The sequence below is a fragment of the Bactrocera dorsalis genome, chromosome 2 (genome assembly GCF_023373825.1).
Source record: "Bactrocera dorsalis isolate Fly_Bdor chromosome 2, ASM2337382v1, whole genome shotgun sequence".
Classification (NCBI taxonomy): domain Eukaryota; kingdom Metazoa; phylum Arthropoda; class Insecta; order Diptera; family Tephritidae; genus Bactrocera; species Bactrocera dorsalis.
The window spans coordinates 16,238,593-16,263,348 of record NC_064304.1 but is presented as its reverse complement, the minus strand read 5'-3'; the positions used below and the strand labels follow the sequence as shown (position 1 = coordinate 16,263,348).

Here is a 24,756-nt window from a genome sequence, read left to right as displayed (position 1 = left end):
GAAAAAGTCCAAGTCTTTAAAATTGTATCTCAAAGACCTGTGTAAAATTTCATCAAGAGCGGTCGAGAAATCTTGCCAGCCGACTTCAAAAACACAATTTTGGGACGTTTAAAGACGGCCTAGCCTAGCTAGGCTCGAGCGCACAAGTTCTCAAGCATGTATCTCCGAAACTATTACTCGGATCAACTAGAAAATGTAGGACTATATTCTAGAGATGTTGTAAAATTTAATAAGACAATAAAAGAAATTCAATTTTTTGAAACCAGTAAACCTATGTACCGCTTATACTTCCGTTTGTCGTTTCTTTTCGTTCGAGCTAAACACCGCAACCAAAATTCTCTTGGTCAAATAAAACAAGCAAATTCGTTTTAAACAAAATATTTGTTTTTTTTTCTTCAGCGTTTATTTTTATCATTATACATACATTATTTTTATTTACATTCGTTTTTTTTCATACTATATTATATTTAACATTTCAAACTGAAAAATACTTGCATAAACTTAAAAATGTTTCAATTTAAATTACATAATTATCTCTTAAATCATAAACACGGTTTTGTTTATACTTACGTTATATAAAATATTATATACATATATTCTATATCTACTTACTTACATTGCCTTACATATTATATATATTGAGCGTGTATACCTAATTAAAATTTATCTAAGGTATAAAATTAATATTAATATGATTGCCTTAGAGTTACGAGTATTTGAATCGAACTGTTTCGCTTTTTCTTTGCGCGATTTTGAAACGAGTGTATATTAAACTTTACTATTGTATATTTGAGGTGTATGTGGTATTCCTTTATCTAAATAGTATATGTAAATGTCAATATATGTGGATTTATGAGATAAATTTGTGCCGATGTATATTTGTATAGGATGCGTAAACAAGAGTTTCAAAACCTGTGCTTTGTTTATGCTATTGACACTGACAACGTTAAGTGTAAATATATATATAAAACAAATATTATATACATATATAAAATATATATATTAATTTTCGACTTTTGTAAATATTGAGTTTTCTAGTTAGGTCCTTTTAAAGTCAAAAAAAGATGTCTATATATATTGAATATCGTCACCTAAATTCAAAATATCATAACGTATCATCAAAAAAACTGGAAATCGTTGTCAATTATAATAAACAACAAATAACCATTTTATTCAGAAAACTCCAATTTTGTTTCAATATCTGTTTCAATATTTGTGGTTTCTATTATATCGGTTTTCCTTCACCTTTAAACTTATGAAAAGTGATGTTACGTTATTTTGCATTTTAGGTGACGATATATACATATTCTATACCAACTGCACCCAACTCACTTGACGTGAGAAGGACGATAAGAGTGCAGTCTGGAACTTGTAGCTCACCGTATTCACTTGACGTGAAAAAACCTAATTTGTCAGCTATTATTTACAAAATTGTCCAGACTGCTTTCCCTGCTATATTCTTTGGTATTTATATGAAGTTGTATATACATATGGGATGTATATCTATCTAAAATTGCATCCAGAGTTCAGGTACAATACGGAGTAGATGATTGCAAAAAGCTATAGTGTAGTTGCAATTGTTACGTAATCGGTACGAGGTCTCTTAGCAGAGGTAGGTTGTACTGGATGACGGATTTTGTTTTGAGTTTTCGGAAAATGCGCGATTTACTGAGGACCCATAAAGGAAATGTATATTGGATGTCATGTTCTGTTTTGTGTAAGTGGGTGTTGGGGAGGAAGCGTGATAGTCGCGTAGGAGTAAGGGATTAAGTGATTGAGGAAGGACATATTAATTTTCACGTTTTGTTTAGAGTAATCGTACATGTGGTCGTTTAGTATCCATAGAGGTAAGGAAACATAGGCACAAAGATGGCAGAACCCATTTGACGTTCCTGCGGCATATGAGTCTTCATGTGTTTCTTCAGATGGTCGCGACGTCCGAATTTCTTACCGCAAGCGGAACACGGATAAGGTCGCAGTCCGGTATGTATCCGCTTGTGGCGTGTTAGCTCTTCATTGCGCGTAAATGTTTTGCCGCAAGATTCTACATCACATTTGAAGGGGCGTTCTCCTAAAAAATCGAAAGTAAAGGTATGTAGGTCAGATATATATTTTCAGTGCAATTTATAATAGTTATAAATATCTACAAGCTTTTACAATCAATTCCTCAACTATTTATATTTTATGTTAAAAAAAAACATATTTAGATCCAGTTTAATTTACTTCATGCTAAACTTACCGGTATGTATACGTATATGCCCCTTCAGTTGTCCATTATTGGAGAAAGCCACATCACAGTGTGGACACTTAAATTTTTTTGGGCGTTGTTTTCTCGCATTGATGGCTTTGAGATGCGCCTCTTCAGCCATAATGCGTACATATTCCTGCTCCACTAGGCCGAGCCCGTATGGGTCCATACCCGCGTAGCCGGGGGCTGATGCAGCGGCAGCAATCGCTACCGCGGCACTAGTATTTGTGGGTATATTGGTGGATGATAGCGCAGAGGTGAGATGGTTGGAAGGACTAAAAGTGGGCGCTGCACTCCACATGGTGGCGGGAGTCGGTACAATCGTTGGCATAACATTGTGTGGCAACAAGTGCAATGGATTTTGATGCACATCAAATTTGTGTCTTGTACCGGGAAAATGTAGCGAAGGCATAGTATGGCGACGAGGAAGTTGCATTCCATAGACATGATCAGTAGGTGGACGGGTGGCTATGTTTGGGAATTGACTGGATTCGCTCATAAAACCATTTCCTTCGGCCGTGCGTTGCTCATGTTCCAAGGATTCGTTGTCTTCGCTGAGGTGACTGAAGTTACTTTGACTGGAAGCGCATTCAGATGTTCGGCTTGTATGCATGCCATCATCATCGGCCACTTCGAGCTCCTCATCGTCCGAATCAGATTGTTCCATATCTGTGGTGACATCCTCGACTTTCAGAAATTCCACCTTAATGTTGGCTTCCGACGTTGCAGTTGGTATTGGTGTGCTCTTACCACTAACGGACAGATTTTCAGCTTCAGAGGGGTTATTCGCCTCCTCGCCGATGACAACAACGCGTTCATCTTGAGGATGAGCTGGAGCCTGATCAGCTTCTTGTACGGCTGCTGGTGCTGGTGGTGTTGTAAGTTGAGTCGTATCCCAGGGACGGAAAAGACGAGAATAAGTATGTGGTGGGTATGGAATTTTAAGTGAAGACATATTTCTTTCGATTCGATTTAAAGTTGCACACAATTTCTATTTAGTCTCACTGAAATTTGAAAATTGGGTTTTGTTAAACTAAAGGTTCGTAATTGACATATTCACGAAACGCGCAACGTAAAGGAAGAAAATTACACCAAAAAAATAATTAAAATGCTTGCGAAATAGCCTGAGACGGCGCGGCGGATAAGTGCGTACACTACGAAGACTATGTAAAAACTGACTGTATGCCACTACAGCCGCAACATTTATGTACTGACGATGCGAAGGATCTACGAAATGTACAATTTTGTTTCTCTTTTTATCTACCTTCTGTTCCTTTCAACACACAGATACTCACAACTACTTGTGCAAGAATACAAACACAAAGCGAGAAACGCACACACACACACACAGCACTTTTATACTCCTCCCTTAAACGCGCATATCCATTGAATTCATTCATGAACAAGAGCAAAACCCTGTGGTTTTGTCGTTTGCCTATAACTTGCCTTGACTTGCCTTCGATCGGTGTGAGTGGCAGGAGTTGCAAGGACCGCATGGCTGCCAGTTTGCCTGTCTGTCTGTTTAACTGGTCGTTGGCTGCATGCCCTCTGTCAATTCGCAGACAAGCGTGCACGCACACTGTCACACAGGGACACACCAATAATAAGTGCCAAATGTCGGGGATGATTTTTTCAGCAATGGCTGCTGCGCTCCTTCCTGTTTTTAGCTGCCTCGACTTGGAGTTGCTTTCACGCTTTGCGAAATAAAATTTATTACTTTGCTCTACGCTTATACATACATATATGTACATAAATGTATCTGCTTTAGAATTTTCACATTGTTGTTGCTGTATACATTTGTGTGTTGGTATATCGTCGTAATTATATTTGCCTGCAAGCATCGAAAAGTCAATGCGTCGCTTTGCAGCCACATTTTAAGTAACGTTCTTTTTTGTGACTTTTTCGATTATGAATTTTACGCTTTCCCACCGACAAACCCTCCACTGGATGCGCAATTTTTGTAAGAAAGTTATCAGCCTCCGTTCCAACCTACCCCCACCCCATGCACACAGCTACAGTCACCGCAACAGCATATCGCGCGCCTCATGAACTCTCCCCTTGTAACGGTTTTGTTGAGTGCTTTGAAGTTTTGCTTTTGTTATTGTTGTTGCTTGCGATACCGATTTCACATTTTAAGCATGTTTCTGCCATTTGGTGTAGTAGTTGTTGTTGTATGTATGCATGTAAAGCGTTACATTTCTGGAGTGGGATGTGCATATTAAGCGCGCCCTCTGATTTTGCGGGCATGTCGCAACTTATGGTGACGCGCTAAAATGCTGGGGAACGGTTCAGTGGATTCCATTTTTCGTTATTCACATAATCATCAACATTAAATCCAATCATGCTTATTGCTGAGGCCTGAGTTTTCCGTTCAATTTCCTGTTTAAGCTAAAAACTTTGATTTTTGACGTTAAAGAAAGTCTAACCAAGTCCATAATTATGAAGTTATATCAAATCCGGTTGGTAAATAATATTGTATTTGGGAGGTAGCTCCATTGCTCTATGAACAATGTTTTCTGATTATTCCGATTTCCTTATATATACGAGTATTATAGTTTGAAAATTGGCTATGGTGAATTTTAAACAAGTCTACTTCCTACATGATGTAGCAAGCAACAATGAACGCTACGCTAATATACGCTGTGAAAATGGCTAAAATGAGGCAATAATCACTACACCTAACATATAACGGTTATGTTGAAAGCTACGAAAAGTGCGATAACTTACTAAATAAATGCCCTACAAGCATTAAATTTCACAACCAAATGGAGGGGAAAAGCTTTATAGGAGCAAGTGTTTAAATTGGATAATTGGGGTGACACCGCCCCGCTTTAGATGAAATCAGATATATCAGGAATTACTTGACCAATTTCAAAAGAATTTGGTAGGCGAGGTTATTCAAGTACTCCTATAATAATATATGTACAATATGGAAGCATTCCATCCGATTCCAAGTTCCAAAGAAGTAGTGTCCTAAAAGTATTTAATCTTTTGCCCAAAAATGGTTGAAACCGGGACACGAAATATCTGTACACTTGGTTTATGTTTTACTGTCCATGTCGATCAGTCTGTGAGTTCTAGTATTGAAGTTCGAGAATAATATTTTTGTGCTGACAGCATGCCCTTGCGCTTGCTTTTGCATGATTTTGATACACCCAATACAATTTTTTTTCGAACTTTCGGTTGACTTCTATCAGTCAATATATGTATAAGAAGTCTTAATGGAATTCAGAAATAATCCCTTTCTAATAACAGTGTATCTTTTTGCAATTGAACATCTCATGTATCACTTTACCCTTCCTTACTTGTTAAAATCAAGTATTATATTCGACATTCCGACTTTGTGCCAAATGTAATAATAATCATTGGAGATATTTTAAGTTCAAGATACATATCTTAATGAAAGTGATAAAACTAGATTAGCATTATGGGGCTCAGTAGTAAAAACAAAAAGAAACGTTATTAACTTTGTTATCACCGAAGCTAGAATATAAGAACTAGATTCCGATTGTTCAGTTTCTAAGGCAGCTATATGATATAGTTATCCGATCTGAATCATTTTTCCAGAGATTGTACTATTGTCTTAGACAAAAATCCGAGATATATTCGTCAATTGTCAATTAAAAAAGTTTACCATACAAGTACTTGATTCCGATGGTTCAGCTTGTACGGCAACTATATCATATAGTTATACAATCAAATTGTTCCGACAAATGAGCAACTTGTTGAGGAGAAAGGAACTTCGTCAAAATTTTCAGATATTTTAAGAACTGAAGGTTTAATTCGCGTATACACAGACAGACAGACATATCGGAGAAGAATACCTCAAAATCTACTCAATCTTTATCAGCAAACCTGATCAGAATACTAACTGATTGGTGGCGATATATGTATGTATGCCCGCAGAATGGGGCTGACAGATCAAGAATACTGCAGGAAATATCTAGAGACTCTCTTGCGCACTTGTTCCGCATTGGCAAGACGACGCTGCAAACATCTGAGCTCCCCACTGTACCAGTATGAGGAGGTATCGATAATGAGTCCACAGAGTTTATTAAAATTCACGTCAAGCGCAGATACCCTAATGTATAACACTGGTCTATGCGTGGCTCATTAGCCTACCAGATTAACCAAACTTTATCAACAAAAGTTGATGTGGACTTTGAAGCTTTGGCTTCCATGGAAATTTCTAGAAAACAAAAGAATATAGGTTAGAATAGGATTTCTACAGACCACTGCCATTTTAATCTACTTATCTTTTAGATCAAATAACAAAATTATGTTAAAAATTACATCCATTTTGCAAAGCGAAAATAATCTGAGTAATTAAAAAATGAGGGCTGTGTAAATTTAATTTTAGCATGATCTGACACAAACTGCGTAATTTTTTCAAGGTCTCTCCTGTCATAATGCTTGGGATTTTTAAATAAACAGTTATACATTTACATAAGATTGTGTTTTCTTGCGCATATATTTATTCCTTAAGTCGCAAGATATTATCCTTTTCATCTGTGTAAATAATATTGACGCCAGTTCAGCAGTAGAAACTACAACAACAATATTGCGTCAGAACAAGTTGGCAGGTAGTCACATAGTTGAGGTGATATCTTTTCAGCGATTTTCTTCGATAATCTTTACTCGCATGTCTCATCTACCATTAACGAGTTAATTCTCGTTCATTTTTGGCGGTTTCTAGGAATTGAAAAGACTAAATGTTGTGACCTTGCGTTTTTAACATTCATAAATAAGTGTTACAAGTAAAACAGAAAATGTATTCAAGTATTAAAAGAAAGTATACAAAGAAACAAAAAAACTTAAGTGGCAGATAGAACGAAATTTTGTTCAAAAGACGCTTGTGACGCATTCTTTTTAAATTTGTTCATAAACTTTTCGTTTTATTTTCGTCTTACCAGACTTTTTTTGATATTACAATTTCAGAATATATTTCCTTTACTTTTCGCACCAAATCAGAAACATCCAGAACTTTAGCCAGTTCTTCAGATTTTTCCCCATTTCTCGGTGTCAGGAGGACAGCTGTTGTTCTTTACTTACACATATTTTATTCTCACTGTTTTACATGATCTTTTGGTTACCATTACTTTTAGCAAGGAAATGATTGTCGATTCGCAGGTTTCATTGAAAGATAACATGAAGATGTTTGAAATAAATTTCTACTATGGAGGCTAACTTCGAGGAGCGGAGAACTTCTTTTATTACTGTGGCTTAATGTCTCGAAAAAATTACTTTGGCCAAATACTCAACAAAGAGTTGCTTTATGTTCTAAATGGCTTTAAATATGATATCTACGTATAATCCATTCGAATACTTTTTTAGTTGGTTATCTTATGAAATTTTAAATATACAACAACAATTTTAAAGATACTTACATACATACATATATTTTATAATAAATTTGAAGCCAATTTACTCCCTTATATGATCTTTTTTCGAAATGCGTTCTATATACATATGTATGTAGATTACGAAAATTGATTCAAAACATGAATTTTCCAAACGCTTAAGTTTTCTTACTTGTAAACCAATATCAAAATAATTTTCCATTGGTAAATTGTAACCCTTTCCACATATTCATATTTTCGCTATAATAGATTAGGCCAACTTGGACAACCAATAAAGGCTATAATGGATAGAATACTAATTGCTGATAATCTGTGGGTATTTGCAACGTAAAGTGTTATTTTATCTTATAGCAGCCGCACATTTAACAATAGCGTAAATCCGTCTTCCAAAATATTTTAAGAACGCCTTGCAGAGTAGACTTTAACAAAGAAATCCGCTAATTACGCAAGCCATGTAGGCAATGTAAGAGGTATCTTCTTATTTTCTTTGGAATATGTACATACGTATACATTACAGAATTTAGTATTCGCAGGCGCATTTAATGTCGGAAAATCCCTAAATGTAATTTTTAAATGCCAACCTACTTCGCGGATGTGATTACTTAAAGGCCTTTACCTGAAGGATGCATCCGAATATTAGAAGCAGATTCTTGTTCTAAGAGTTCTCAGAGTGGTTACCGAACAAAAGAACTTGTACTAGTTATACTTTCGCTTTAGAGATTTCTTAAATGAATACGATATGCTTGGACATTTTCTTAAATAAGCGGAATATAAACTAAAACACGAATACAGCGTAGCGAATTGAACAAAATATTCCAGTTTTTCCAGCAATTTGGCGACACTTCCGTTATAAGTTTGTACTCAAATATAGAAAGTCCTTAGTTTCCAAGCATTGTCCAATGCAGAGATAATGAGATGTCCAACTCATCTCTCATTGGAAGTGAGAGAACCACTACTAAACGTCAAACCCTCCTGAAGTCGAACAGCTGATCGTTTTGACGTTTAGCAATTGGAAAAGATCTGATCGTCCCAGATTAAAATCCCGCCATTTTATTATTCGAATGGAGACATTTTTAATTTTTTCTCTCCATTTGTAACGGCCGTTATTCGGAGAATAGCGAATTAAAAACAGCACGCAGCTTGATAGATGTAAGTATATTTTAACTATTATTAAATAAATTTGCCTTCATTTAATACTTCTTAACTTTATTTTACAGACAAAATGCCGAAAACAACAAGCAGTTAGAGAGAGTGTATTGCTGGCTGCAACGGGGGAGGACGAATTTTTAATTTTCCAAACAGTGGAACCGATCTCGAACGGTGAGTAATTTAAAAAAACGTAAAATAGTGCAAAAAGTGATAAGCATATTTATGTGCGGGAAGAGAATAGGATTTTAAAAATAAAATTGGATGAAAAAGAACAAGAGAATAGGAGTTTAAAGTCTCAGTTGGTCCAAATGACAACTGAATTAGAAAGTTTGAGGAAATGTTAGAAGTTCAAGGTGCTTTCCAAAGTAAACAGGACTTTTTGAATCCATTGCCCCCTAGTGGCGCCATCTAAATGTCGACTGGTGTATTAGAATATGCTATCTTTATCGATTGTCCAGTGAGAATTTCATGACATTTCATTGATTGGAAGTGAAGTTATTGCGTTTTAAGTGTCAGTATGTTTGTGTTATCGGTGCGAAAATGAGCTTCAAATAAAAAGCCAACATTTAATTTTGTTTTAAATTGGTAAAACTTTTACCGAAGCTTTTCAATTGATGAAACAAGTTTATGGCGATGATTGCCTATCCCGTAGCAGAGTGCACGAGTGGTTTCATCGTTTTCAAAGGGGTCGTGAGGACATAAATGAGGATCAACATGTGGTCGAATCAAAATCCGTGATCACCGGAAATTCCATCGAAACTGTGCGTAAATTCATCAAAAATCAGCCGAAATCATCATTGAAATTCATGAAAATGGAATTGAACATCTCCAAAACATCGATTTATCGCATTTTGGCCGAACATTTGGGCTTACGAAAGGTGTGTGCACGGTTTGTTCCACACAAATTCACTGACGACCAAAATTGCTTTCATCATCGACGCTTGTGACCGATTATTTGACCAAAAATCACATTTTAACCATTAACCTCTCCCCGTTTTCACCTGATATGGCACCGTGCGACTTCTTTCTTTTCGGAAAAATGTATTTGCCCATGAAGCGATATGCAGACGTAAAGGCCATTCAAAAGGCTTGCACCGGCATACTGGTGGCCATACTGACCGACGAGCTAAAACACTAGGTCGACATACTTTTGGACTGTGCAAAAAGCTGTATTCAAGAAGAAGGAGACTATTTTGAATAAAATAAATTGATTTTGCCGAAAAAATCATTTGTTCTGTTTTTCTTTTCTTAAAGTCCTGTTTACTTTGGAAGGCACCTTTTAGTTTATTTAGGGAAAAGTTAGACTCTGAACTAGTCTCTCAGTACTTAAGATATCGATCTAAAATTTTTGACATGTCCCTTTTATCGCCAAAAGCTGCTCATTTGTGAGAATCGGCGATATCGGACCGCTATAGGATATAGATTCAATACAAACTGATCTATCAAAAGTAAGTTCTTATATTGAAAATTTTTTTATTTACCAAGATATCTTTACAAAGTTTGATATAGATTATTGTCCAAAGCAATGCACAATCGTTGAGATCGGACTCTATAGCAAATAGCAGCTAGACAAGCTGTAGGATCGAAATCCAAGTTAAAGATATTTTAATACTTTTTGTGAATTAAGAAAGCCACCACTTTCGTATTCTCCTGTTTTTTTTTTTTATTAAAATGACGTGGATTGAAATTTGTTTAATGTTATTACTTACATACTAAATATATGTATATACATATGTACAGTAAATATGGAAACGATAGTATTCAAAATGGAGAAGAATATAAATAAAATAAAATATTTAAGAAAACTCGCCTTTCCGGTCTATAAAATGAGCGAGAAATCATCAAGGTGTGAAATATGTGTAACTATTTGTTATAGATATGGTACCTCGGCCGAGCCTATAAACTTTGAAGGCCTGGACTGGGATGCGCGCGGCCGACGTAAACCGCACTTTTGCGTGAAACATAAATCAAATTAGTTGTTGAGGCAGTTGGTTTCATTTTATTTCACTTTTTTTATCGAATGAATGGTTTTCGGACTGATTCATCGTAAATGACAAAGAAAAAATGAAATTCAATGTGTAGCACTTGGAAATTTAGTACAATAGATATGACATGGGCGGCTCTTAGGGTTGTCATAGTTATAAACGCGCATCTGTGGATACATACAAACAAAAGCAAAGCGCACAGACAAATTTATATAAGATGTATGTACATATGTATATATTTATGTATGGAGATACATTGGTATATAGTACACTGTAGTCTGCTAGTGGTAACGATTTGAGCTAAGAGACAGCCAAATGGTACATCAACAAAAGCAACACAAAGGACACATTACACAGGACAAGCCAACGTGGCCGCGTGCGCCGTTGACAATGCGCTAAAGCGGTGATATTGATAGTGACTCGCGCGCCGCATTCTACGAAGATAATAAGTAGCACTTATGGACGTGCACACATACACACACAATTATATATGCTCATGGCTAAGTACGTACTCGTATCCGTCCAAAAGGTATCGATTAGTTTATGTTGCACTCAACTCGTGGCAACATAAACCAAGCATGCGGTAGCAATGGTGGCTTCCTCCACTTTATACGCGAACTACGCAGCGAAGGGGATGATTTGTAAATCGGAATGGCAGATACATTTGGCCATAGAAGTGTGCTTGTGCGTATGTATGAGTGAGGATGTCGCTGTACGTCACTTTGTGGTCGCTGTGATTGTTCGTAACTTTGGTTTCTAACACAGTATCATAGCACAATGCTATTTATTGGAAATACGATTCAAAATCGAATAAACAACCCCTCGAATATTTTTTCACATATTTCTTACTTTTGACTTGTGCCTATAAGAGCTGCTTTCTTTAGTAGATTATGATGCTTCAATAGTAAATATCTTTTAGTTTACATATGTATGTGTTTTTATATTTTTTTTAGCAAAGCAAATATAATAAATCTAAAATATCTCAATCTAGGTTTGTACTTTCCAATGCAAACACAAGTTAATGGTACTGAATGAAGCTTTCCATGTAACTATTTCAGAAATATCTGAATACAAAGGCTTCAAAGACGGTCGAGAGATCGTTGAAAACATGCCTCGTTCTAGACGACCTTCAAGTCAAGGATATGGTGCTTGAAAATCGTGAGGTAAGTATCAGAAAGATGGCAAGAGAGCTCGACATCTCTCACGAGTCCGTACGAATGATATTTGTGAATTTTTGGGTATGAAATGTGTTCTTGCAAACACGTCAACAGTCATCGGAATGAAAACCGTTTGCTGAAGGAGGAGGATAAATAGTAACGAAGAAATAAATATTTTGCGTTTTATTTAGAATATCCGGGTACTTTTTAACAGATAAACCAAAGAGATAAATCAAGTTTGTTTTTAGAAATTAATTATTGTTTCGAAATATTTGCCAAGATACATTTATGTAATTCGTTTTGGACTAGAGATAAATGGGAAAAAGGAGAGGCCCACCCTAAAAGACTTGCAACATTAGCAAAGCTTTAATCACATATTTTTCTGGTCGATGTAATCACCAGGAATTTTCAAATTATTCTTCGATTCCTTGGAAAATCTACACGTTCTGATTGAATTTCGATTTCCTGTGAAGATAGTGGTTTTGACTTGGCTTCTTCTTTATTATAAAGAATATTTTTATATTTGTCAAAACGTCTAGACTGATAACACGAATGGATATAAATTTAATACACTGTAATAATTAAATAGAGCAAACTGTAATGAAGTGTCCATACAGTCTCTCGTGCTGAAATAAGTTAATTCGCGATAGGAAGGCGATAATAAACATATAAATAACGCGTATTACTGAATTATAATACATTTTCCTTACTTCCTGGAATTTTTCCAATTTTAGGTTTATTTAGTCAGCGAAAAATATTTTTTCCTCGTCCCACGTTAGAATACTCGTATTATATTAAATGATTTTTGCTCCAGATTTCTTTTTTCTATTTTTTCTAAAATTTCCTTACCACGTGTCTTCTTCCTGCTTAATTTCAGTCGAGGTCATATGTCTCTTCTATGACATATGTATGTATACGTATATATTCATTACAAAAACATAATTGGGTAAGTATGATTTCTTAATCTTATTCCGGTTCTTGCGTCAATTGTGCGAAAATCCTCAGCGAGCAAAACTCTACGTTTCGACTTAAGCGATTAGAATTGTTTTTTAGCTTCTTCTTGATGTCGTTGACATATTTATTTCTTTTGGAACGCTTCAACGGCCTCAAATCCGATCAAAGCCGTGTAATCCACTTCATTCTCCTACACAAAACCACAGCAAGTAGTCCAACTATTGATTTTGAATTTACTCAACTGACCGTTAAAATGTTGGCTTTGGATTTGGCATACGTCGCTTTTGTCTCGAATTTGACAACTTAAGTAGTGCCCCTTACACATCTGGATCGGAAGTGTTAGTGCGGAATTTATGTTACCATAAGTACTATATACGGCGTATTTTACCTGGATTTTATAAGCATGACTTTATGTATGTATATACCATATTAATGTGCATATGTATGAGTATATGGATGTCTGTGTCCATAGCTATATGTGTTGTTGTGTGCTAAAAATATGTTTGATATTTGTAAATATATGAAAAGTAGATTAGTCCATGTTATTTGCATTTAAAAGTGGCGGCCAATAACACACCTCGGCACAGTGGGGCAAAGCAAATGTTATTATAAATAGAATTATTATTTTTAAAAATAAAATGGGAACTTCGATTGCACTAAATACCTTATACAGGTGCATTTCTTATGGCTATAAAAGGGTATAAGAATATATTTATCTTGACTTTGAATGATCAGTTTGAATGGTAGCTATATGCTGTTGTTGTGCGATCTGAACAATTTATTCGGAGAATGTAGCGTTGCCTGTGCAAAATTTGATGTAGACACCTTGTGAAATAAACAAGTTTTCCATAAAGGTTGTTCAGTTTGATCAAACAGTTTGTTTGGATCGACCGATCCGCATAATAAGCAGCTTCTGAAGAAAAAAGGATGTGAACAAAAGTTACACACGAACAACGTTCGACTTAGCAAATCACGCTGACAATTTATATACATATACACTTTATAGGGTCTGACGTTTCCTTCCGGGTGTTTCAAACATTGTGTAGATTTATATATACGAGCTAAAAAGAAAGACCAAAAATAACATAGTGATAGGATGCTAGCGGTTAGAAGAAACTTCAGAAGATTTCTGTAGAGGAAATTTAATAAGAACAATAATTAATGCTCGATAACTGCCTTTGAAATTAATATTTTATATGAAGTGGACTTCCAACAGAAGCGGAAGTTTTTTTATATGAAAAATTCGATGCATCCCTACTTGAATCGAAAGGGTTTAGTGTTCTATTTTTCAATTATTAGTGAGTTTCTGCACTAACGTCACAGACATCATATATACATATGTATATATACAAGATATAGGTTCAACTTCTTTAGATTGTATGAAAAAGTATATGAAATGACTTGGTTAGGAAGGAGGACTACTCACACTTGACTTAATGTTCGCAAAGTCTCCAATGCATAAAATATTAGTAGGAGAAGTTTCCTCTGTATTTGAAAGACCAAAAGGAGTAAGAACGAAGGACTTGTGTTCTTTAGAAGAAGTTAATCAATTATTTTTGAATATCTTCACCAAACCAATTTCTAGATTATCGTAACCCAAAAGAAAAAAAATCGCAACGGGGAAAAACACACTATATAATCATTTTTACTATTCAAAACCTCTCTTTCCTGTGCACACCTCTGCTCTGTGACACACGGTGACCGTCTGTAATGATATAGTTGTGATCTTAATCCATTAAATTTTATTCAATTTGGTAGATAACACGCTTTAAGGATTATGACAGATTTGCTTGCTCCCGGGTGTTCTATTGTCAACTACAAACTGTGCGCCAAAAGCGTTTTACATATGTACATATACAACAGAATGTATGGTTTTTTTTTCTATTTTTGCTTTTTGCAATGAATGTAACTACTTATTTGATCTATGAGTGCACGGGCCTCACGTCGATTTACCAATGAATGCGAGTGCTGGTATTTGGCACACCTTCGTGTGATTGTGTTGTTGGCTACCGTAATGCCTTAATCGCTCTGAATGAAGTTGGGCAAGCGTAAGTGGTTGTCACCATTGACAATTCAATATTTTCGGGTCGTTGACAATGATGAAAAGTCAAATGCAAATTGAAAAAACAGAAACAATTGCATTGGTCGTGAATGGTCAAGCCACATGTGGTTCAATACAGTGTGTGCAAGCATTTTTTGCTCAAACCCCATTCAAGCGCATGCTATTCACTCATACTATATACACCTACATACATTCATGCAAGCCAATATGCATACTTAGGAATGTTGCATTTGTCGAAAGATTCGGTTGTTGCAAAAGCCTTTTCACACTTAGTCAGCGGCACAATAGCCGATTTGTGCACAATGCTTAGCCGAAGGGGCTATGTCGGCATTGTGGACCAGTCTAAGCATAACTGTTCCACATACATACATATATAGTGACAATTGCAACGGTAGGCACATCTGTGTCCTGATTCTCCGTGTAATCGGAAAGGATGAATAAACCAGTGAGTGAATGCCGAATGACTTGATGAAAAAATTTCGTTCATTTCTGTGTTACCGAATTTTCATATTTGTACGTTTGCCATTAGTACTCCTACGTAGCATGTGGTGACACCCACTGCGTTGTTGTTTCGTTCCTCGGTAAAGATGCATGAAATAGGCGATAAATGCTTTGCATTATTTCACAATGGAAAGTGCTGTTGATATTCATCATGGTGCAATGATTTTTGCAAACCTTCAAACCTACAATGCATACACACATACAATTGCATTCATACGTGAGACCCATCCTTGGGGCATGACTCTGAGTTTTGCCATGCGGTATCTAAATCGTTCAGTCAAAACGAATATACTTTCATGTTTGAACTCTGCCTGTGGAAAAAAGTTGTCTATATAATATTATCGCGAAATATTTCATAATTTATTGTTCCACATAAAAGTGAAACAAAGTGCATTTGATTGTATTGTCACCTTCGCTTTTGATTGATCTGCCGCATTCACATCATTCCATTTCCATTTGAGGCAAACATTCATATGCCCATATTCCGTGTAGTTCTGCCCCGTGCCGTTTTTATTATAGCTCGCCAAATGCATTACTCGAAAACTAAAATATTAAACACGTGAAATTTTCTATGAAAACTCTCTATTTTTGTGCCACTTTTTGCTATGAAAAGTGAAAAGGAAATTAATGTAGAAATGATGGATGAGATTCTATTCAATGCTTATTTGCGACCACAACGCGCAATTTTATCAATTTATTTAGGGTTTTTTGGGGTTGTGGTAAAAAAGTATGTGGTACAAAATTTCTAACATGAGCTCAGGTTCATGCGGTTACATAATTATTTTTGTATGTACCATATATGTATGGCCGGCAGTCAAACCGACTGTTTCCATATTACCATTTTATATTCTTGCAACTTGCAAAGGTTTAAAACAGGGGCAATTTAGGGGAGGAAGGAGTCACGTGTAGAAAATTCACGGAAGTAAGGAAAGTTCTCTGATCGCCATTCACTTGGGAGTGGGCAGAAACGATTCTTTTACTTATGGCTCAAGCAGCTTACGACTTTCGATCTTAGACCAAGTATCCTCTGGGTAGCCAAAGAACATGCTTTTGAAGGAGAAACGTAAAGACGTAAAAAACGACCTCAATGAAAAAGTTTACGACAGCTGTTGCAGAAAATCGCTGGTTGATGTCCTCATTGGAGTGAAGGCTGACATCACCGCCGTCCAAGAAATGCGATGGACCGGACAAGGACTGAGGAGAGTAGGTCCTTGTGGCATTTACTACAGTGGCTATATAAAGGAGCGAAAATGCGGTGTAGGATTCGTGGTGAGCGAGAGACTCCTTCGCCGAGTACTGTCATTCACCTCGATTGATGAACATCTAGCCACAATCTGCATCAAAGCGAAGTTCTTCAACATAACGCTGATTTGCGCCCACTCCCCGACGGAAGAGAAGGACGATATGACCAAAGATGCCTTCTATGAGAGCTTGGAGCGCACTTATGACAGCTGCCCCCGCCCCGATGTAAAAATCGTGCTTGGCGACTTTAACGCCAGGGTGGGTAAAGAAGGTATCTTTGGCAAAATAGTCGGTAAATTCAGCCTGCACGATAAGACATCCCAAATACGTTGAGGCTGATCAACTTCGCCGGGGTCCGAAATATGGTTATCTATAGTACTTGATTCCGGCATAAGAAAATACATCAAGGGGTACGTCGGATTTAGGATATATGTTGGTATGCACATAGCAGTATAAACACAGTATTACAGAATACTCATGAAAGACTTATGGTCAATTTTAAAATTTTTCTATAATATTAAGTAGACGAATACACTCGTAAAACTCACAACTGAGTTCAAAATATTTAATTCTCAAATCAAACCACCAAACTGTGGCTGATAGTAAATTACTTGCGGTTGTCATCATTTCTAGCGAAATGTATCAATTGTGGTGTTAGCACAGTGTGTAGCATGTAAAGGAGACATTTGAAAAATATTGCAGAAAATCGCTTATTGTCTTCCTGTTTCTTAAACAAACATATGTACATACATAAATGAAAAAGTGTTCACTGCAAACAAAAGAACGAAATGACGGCGCACGTTTGATGTTTTCTTTTTTGACAACTCTGTCACACAATTGCTATACTCAGCCGCATCAGCCGCACTGTCAGAAGTTGCCGACTCTGGTGCGACAATTGACACCAGGAGGACAATTGAACGCCTGTAATGAACACTTGATACCTGTTGACACCTTCTGAATAAGAGAAGTTATCTACTAATTAATAAAATCCTTAAAAAAGATTTACTAATGTACGAATTTGATTTGTTAAAGGAATTCTGCGAAATATACAAATGAATTGTATGAATTGAGAATCTAAATGCCTTTGAAAATCTTCTAATTAAATGTTTCACTTGTTTTCGTTTTTTATTAGAAATTCCAAATTAATTAAGTGGTATAAAATTTTACAGTTCAACTATAAAAGCAATCGAAACTATTTGTAGTAAATTTTTTTTTAGCTTTAATAATTCGTTTCAAAAATCTTCTCCATAGAGCTGTACAGGATATACAATATTAAGTTTACCACGATATTTGTAATAGCCAGAAGAAAAAGCCAGAGACCCTATAGAATAAATAGAGGTAATAAAATGATCAGGGCGACGAATTGAGTCGACTTAGCCATGCCCGTCTGTCTGTCTGTGTATACATATACTAGTCCCTTCGTTTTTGAGATCTCTATCTGAAATTTCGCACACATGCTTTTCTCCTCAAGAAACTGCTCATTTTTCGCCGTTCTTGTCAAGAATTTTTCTACTTGTGAAAGGTATTGTGCAACCGAAATTAAGAAACCAATTTTTGATTTTTTTCGACTGCAAGTCATTGTACGGACAATATCTTCTAAGTTTTTTTTTAAGTTTCATCCACGTAAAGGACGGAATCACTGCAGCAGTGAAGGGCTTATTTTATCGCGCCGTCGAGGATTGTAATTTGAAAAATATTTAACGGTTTTCTTCGAAAAGTTTACTGCGTATTCTTAAAATATGTTCATATACTCTTAAATTTAAAATTAAATTTTAAAATAATTTAATAAGTTTTTTTAATTCCTAAAACTCGTCTTTTTTGTAAAGTATTACATTATGTGTGTCCCATAAATCAAATCGTTATTGAAAGTCACAATGAGTCACCGAGATCTTCGGCGGGTTAATTGGAAAAATTTCCATATAGCGGGTGGTTCAAGTAGAGGTACTTTTTAAATTTTTTCGGCCTGACTTATAGAACGACGTGGCGCATTTAACGTCGAGATCATAAATTGAAAGCGTACAAAATACAGTTTGTGCAAAAGCTAAAGCCGCTCTACCGTCCCAAGCGACATGGTTTCGTTCTATGAACTCTTGAAAAGATCCGATGTTTTCGAGCCAAATCTTGTTCAGCGATGAGGTCCATTTCTAGTTCAATGGGTATGTAAAAAAGTAAAATTGCCGCATTTGGGACGTAGAAGACCAGAGGAGATTCAACAGAGATTCAAGTCATTTCATCCAGAAAAAATAACGCTTTGGTTTGATTTGTGGGCCGGTGGAATCATCGGTCCAGATTTCATCAAAAATGATGCCGGTGAGAATGTGACCGTCAATAACGACCGCTATTACGCCATGATAACCGACTCTTTGATGCCTGGAGTTGAAGCTCGTGATCTAGGCGACCTTTGGTTTCCAGATGACGGCGCCACTTCCCACACATCGCACCAATCAATGGACTTATTGACAAAACATTTCGGTGAACAGATAATTTCACGTTTCGTGGGGATATGTGATGCCTAAAGTTTAACGGAAAATACCGCTTTGATCCCGGACTTGGAGCCAAACATTCCGCGTGTCATTCGCAAGTTACCAGTCTTTTTTTTAATGTAAGGAACCTTGAAGTGGATCACCCTTTATAACCGAACCCTTTTCTTTTAAAAAATCTTAAATCATTTACTTCTAGTTGTTCGCTAATAACTTTGAGTTAGATTTCCCCTATTTTATTAAAATCAAATACAATTTTTTACACTTACTCATACCCATTTCAGCTTCACACAGGCATACATACAAAGATATTTAGTAGCAGTTAAATAAATTGTTTGAAATCGATATCAAAGTGACCGTGCAAATCTTGTTGACAACGCCAATATGTCTAGCATGGAACGGGAGAGAACTACACAGACAAACATATATGTATGTATATCTATGTATATGTGCTTATGTAACCGCATGCGTAATTTTTGACACACATTTTACTTAGGGACACTAGCTATAGAGACAATAGCCTGCCGGGATGCGTCCACAATAATTTATTTATATGTCGAGATGCGCATAGAAAGTCATAGAGGTGCCAAAGCGTTATTCGAAACACAAATATACATATATATTCCATACGCAGTGTATTTATGGACATGCATCGATATCTTCAGGTAAGTGCGATCAGTGACGATCATGTTGTATTATCGAAATGTCAGCGCACAGATGCTCAAAGCATTTGAAAGAGGACTTCTTTGTGCGAGCGTTGCGTATTGTTTTTTCAATATGTATGTATGTATATAAAAATTTGAAGAATGCCACTCAAGAGTGTGCTTCGCTTAAGAAAGCAGCAAACAGACGAACGGCGCAGGAGCATTGTGAATGGCAAGAGGGTGTTTGTGCAGCAGAATGAGGCAACGGCAATCCTTTTGAGATCTCAATAAAGGAACTTATTGTGGACAAATTTATAGTGATCGAGAGTTCTTTTAAGTATATGATTATAAATGTGTGTGTGTATAAGTGTACGTTTGTGGGCAGCACCCCTCGGCGAGAGTATCTTTTGACTTTTAGCTGGAATCAATTTATTTTATGCGGAATAATCGTGTTGATGGTTACGTACTCGCCCCTTTTTTCCACTGGTATTTCATTTTATTATTGTATGCATCGCCTTATTGTCTGTGAGTTTCGCTGTTTTATTTTTGTGGTTGATATTCGGTACAATCGTATTCTGCTAAATACTCATCCTGGTTGTTGCGATCGGAATTGTTACAAATCGTTGCCGAAAGCCAAAGTACTCCTGAGCAGCGCTAAATATTCATCCCCCCTGGCCGGATCCGGCAGTGGCACATACATACACACACTTACACATATTTGTTTTGTTAAGGCTAAGGACATTTGGTTATCTAGTTTTCCACAATTGCTAAGGTGAAGAAGGGTGGAAGTAATTTTAATTTATGATGTCAATTTTGCATTGTGGTTTTGTCACCATGATTTTCATTGTAAACAGTTACGTGGTAGAGCTTGTTGGTTTTCGCTTTTAAGGCGTTTATATGGCATTGGGAGGCAGTATATTGCAATAGTTGGTAGTTATTTCAATAGATACGCACTTAAGTGCACATTTTATTCATCTTGATCGGGAACTACCTATATAATTTTGGTTATGGCTACAGTGGACAGACAGAACTTTACTCTCTTTGATAAATGTAAATTATTCGTAAGATTGATTGTAATGATTGTCCATGAACTACTTCCAAAACAACTCCTACTGACGGACGGAGGATTACTTTCTTTGAACTCACCAATAGCCTGAAGGTTCAGGATTTTTGTCACATATTATATTGTGGTCAGAGATTTATAAAGTTTACTTCTTGGCTGGAGTGATTTTACATTGGCTGTCAAAGTTGACACTATTTTCACAGTTTTTGCTTCATCCAAATGTGATGAATTTGTCTTAAGAGTAATAAATTCTGCTATAAGAATAAAAGAATTAGAAGTTTGGAACAGGAAAGATTGTGGGCACAGCGTCATCCTATTTTCTCACACTTCACTTTTTCGAAGCCAATGAACTCTGTACCTAAAAATCTACTGAACCGATGCTTTTGAAATTTTGCACAGTCTTTCTTTACATAAATTGTGAGGTAACGCTGTCGAGTTTTTTTAATTTTAACTTATTTTTAAACATTTTTTATTTCTGATTTTTTTGATGAAAAATCAGGATTTTGAGTTCCGAGCGTTGTAAAAAATTGAAAAATCATTAAAAAGAATTCAGCAGCGTACCTGCGGAAACTTATCAACTAATCAAATCAATTTGGTTTTTTAATTTCAGATCATCCAGTCATAAGTTATGCGGTTCACCGCCAATCAATTTTTTTTGGAACGTTTGCGAAGATTCTCTGCCACCGAAACTTTCACAGAATATTCTTTAAATATCATATAATTATGCTATAATTATACAAATAAATAAATACTGATTGTATCTTTAAAAAAAATTTTGAAAATATGCTTTTTTTCGCTCGAATTAACCCTCCATTACTAACCTTAGGGTCGAATCGACCCAGACACGCAAACTTTTTAAATTAACAAATAAATAAAGAATATTTTTTAACGCAAGATATATGTGTAATCTAAATTTGTACATATTTAAACGTTTATAAACAATAAGAATAAGAAAAATGTAAAATATCATGTATAAAAAATTTTACTTTTATATTTCAGGTTTCAAATGCACTTTATTTGAAGTCAATATCTTTAAAACTTATCATTTTATGCGGAATCAAAACGTGTATGGTATACATCAGGCACCAAACCTTGAATGGTTGTTCACAAAAACGTCAAAGTTCTAAGTAGTTTCATTGAGAGCGCCAAACGGCTTAAGCGCAAAAATGAAAAGAGGTAGCAAGATTATAAAGGTCCTAAGAAAATGTATCAAAATGGCGCAACCGCTAATGGACCCAGAGTGGCAGCAATCCTTACCTACTATCAAAAATAATAACAAACCGGAACCGAGCCCTAAATTATCCACCAAAGGCTTCAAATTATGTTCCAACAGAGACTTATACTTATAACCGTCCATTTCATCTTCAATAAAGTCCAACTTTCTATCTCCAGAGGTCGCAACAGCTCCCCAAACCATTACGCTGCCACCGAGCTTCACAATTGATACTACGTTCTTCGGTTCAAGCGTGGCGTTAGTTTTCCTTCAAATTTTAGGCCTTACATCACTACCAAAAAGGGTGAATTTAGAATCATCTGTAAATGAAACTTTTTTCCAAAAATCCATTTCCTTTTCTTTGTGTTTTTTGGCGAACTTTAAACGAAGTTTCCGGTTTTTTCAGAAATAAAAGGTTTCTCCCGTGGTGTTCTACTGTGGAATCCGTTATCGTTTAGAGTTTTTTTTATTGTTCTTGGTTGGATACTCATTTGTGACGTACTTACTATGCGTTCGGCTAAATTTGGAGCATTTACTTTTGGATTTTGGTCTACTTCGTTGAGAATCAGGCTGACGTCTCTACGAGATTGTTTTTTTGGGCGTCCACTGCGCGGTTTATTTTCTTTGGAACCATTATTTTTAAAGTTTTTTAGAATTGTCTGTACTGTTGCTCGACTCAAGTTTAAAATTTTAGAAATTTCACCATATGATTTTTTTTTTCTTTCTTTTATCACCAAATTTCTTACATCAATTGATATTTTATTTCGCGGAGCCATTATAGCTAATGAAATGTTTAAACCACAACTAAATTCAATAAATATCAAACAATAAACACATTGAAATAAAAGAAAAGGGCTAACGTTTCCTTACTGTTAATATTACAATGTACAAAGTATGAGATTTGAACTGTATGTAGACTTTTGTCAAAGCAATTTTTGAGTATTCCTGCTCGGGAAATTTCCTTAGTGGAACTTTACTACACCTACTTTTCCCTGTATCAAATTACAATTTTATACTTAATATAGTGCTTAGTTATGACACTTTTAAGGCGATTTGAGGCCGTAGCAGTAGTCCTCTTACCGTCATCTACGAACTCGTAACTTTTTTTACTAAGAAGCCTGCATACCAAGTTTCATCAAGATATCTGAATTTTTCTTCAAGTTACAGCTTGCACGGATGGACAGACAGTCACACGGATTTCAACTTTTCTCGTCACCTTGATCATTTATATATGTATACATAACCCTGCATCTATCTCACTTAGTTTTAGGTGATACATACAACCGTGAGTTGAACAAAACTATAATACCCTGTAGAAACATGTTGCAAGAGTATAATAAAGAATCCGCTGAACTAAAGCTATGAAATCATTTAAAAAAGCATTTCTTAAAGCAGCTGTATGCTACATTACCTCAAACTGTGGATTATTTTTTGCAAAAAATTTCAATTATGCGTAATGATTTCTTTAAAAATTAAGGAATATTTGTGTTGCTATTTTTTTAACTTTTTAATTAACTTTATAAGTATATTTATAATCATACATATTTATCTATTATAATATTAAAGCGATCTTTAAAATATTGAAACAATTTAAAACGTTTTACCCGGCGTGGACCACAGGTGACCCACAAATATTTATACTTTTAATTTAAAAACCATACTGCAAAGAGGCACAGTGCCAAAATAAAATAGATTGAGGAATTATAATTTTATATTTGTTGTAGGCACATCATCTTGTCATATTGTGCACACAATGTTTAGAAACATAAATAAAATCTGCCGGGTAGAACGTGTTAGGCATTTTTTTGTTCTAGTCTAAAATTAGGAAACAATTCCGAACAATACAAGTATTAGAAAATATTTTCACATCACAATAAAAGTCTTTGAAGATTAAAAATTTATTTCATCGCCGATATTCTAAATTTAGAAACATTGCTTAGTATTTGCAGGAAGAAGTTTTTATTGTAATGTGACATCAGTGCTGAAGGTATAACTTTGAAATTCAAAAAAAAGTTAAGTATGAAATAAGCATCGGCGATTAATCGATTTATGTATGCACAGGTTATTAATTGACATCGAAAACTCTGTAAATTCAAAACTTTCGATGCTTGATGGTTCTTAAAGCTATACAGTTCATGATGTATTCAACCGCAAATCTTTCCACTGCAGAACTTAATAAATATTTCTTATTGAAAAATGGCAAAAAGTGGTCGACCAAAATGGTACATATGTATGTATTTGTTTATTTATTTATTATTATAAGTACAAAAAAAATAAGTTGAAATTTTATTAGAAATACGAAAAGACTTTTTCGACTACCCAATATGTGTTTTTTTGGCTTGCTATTTCATTCAAAGTTTTTATTTGATTTGCGCTTATGCATAATAACGGTGTTGCCAGTATCGAACAATATGTAGTATAATCAATTATTTATATTTATAAAGTACCACTCTCTCTTACTCTCACACATGATTGCGCTCAATGAACTTGCACTTGCGCTCTGCGAACTTTTGGTGCGTAACGGTAAACAAATACGAATATCACGACAGTGTAAGCTACACTTTTAAATGAATATTTAATTGTGTATGTGTAGGTAAATGAGTGAATATGCACAAGTGAATGATAAAAAATCTATGCTCTTTTTGCGCCTCAACTCTGACTTGTGGAGCGCAGCTCTCGTGTGGTGAATAGCGCAAAA

At 35.6% G+C, this 24,756-nt stretch overlaps 1 protein-coding gene across 4 annotated transcripts; it reads right to left on the bottom strand.

The window, feature by feature from the left end:
- Positions 1 to 386: 386 nt before the first annotated feature.
- LOC105223139 (transcription factor Sp2) lies at positions 387 to 8,512 on the bottom strand. Of its 4 annotated transcripts, none has more exons than XM_049448519.1 (4): positions 8,225 to 8,512; positions 3,701 to 4,748; positions 2,240 to 3,248; positions 388 to 2,071 (listed from the first exon to the last, which is right to left on the bottom strand). In XM_049448519.1, the coding sequence occupies exons 3-4, from the start codon at positions 3,201 to 3,203 to the stop codon at positions 1,833 to 1,835; spliced, it is 1,203 nt and encodes a 400-aa protein (XP_049304476.1). In that variant the 5' UTR covers positions 3,204 to 3,248; positions 3,701 to 4,748; positions 8,225 to 8,512; the 3' UTR covers positions 388 to 1,832. The 4 variants fall into 4 exon arrangements, with proteins under 4 accessions (XP_011199077.2, XP_049304476.1, XP_049304475.1 ...); XM_049448518.1 differs by having other exon boundaries at positions 3,691 to 4,748; positions 8,225 to 8,511; XM_011200775.4 differs by lacking the exon at positions 3,701 to 4,748 and having other exon boundaries at positions 387 to 2,071; positions 2,240 to 3,115.
- Between the last annotated feature and the right edge of the window lie 16,244 nt (positions 8,513 to 24,756).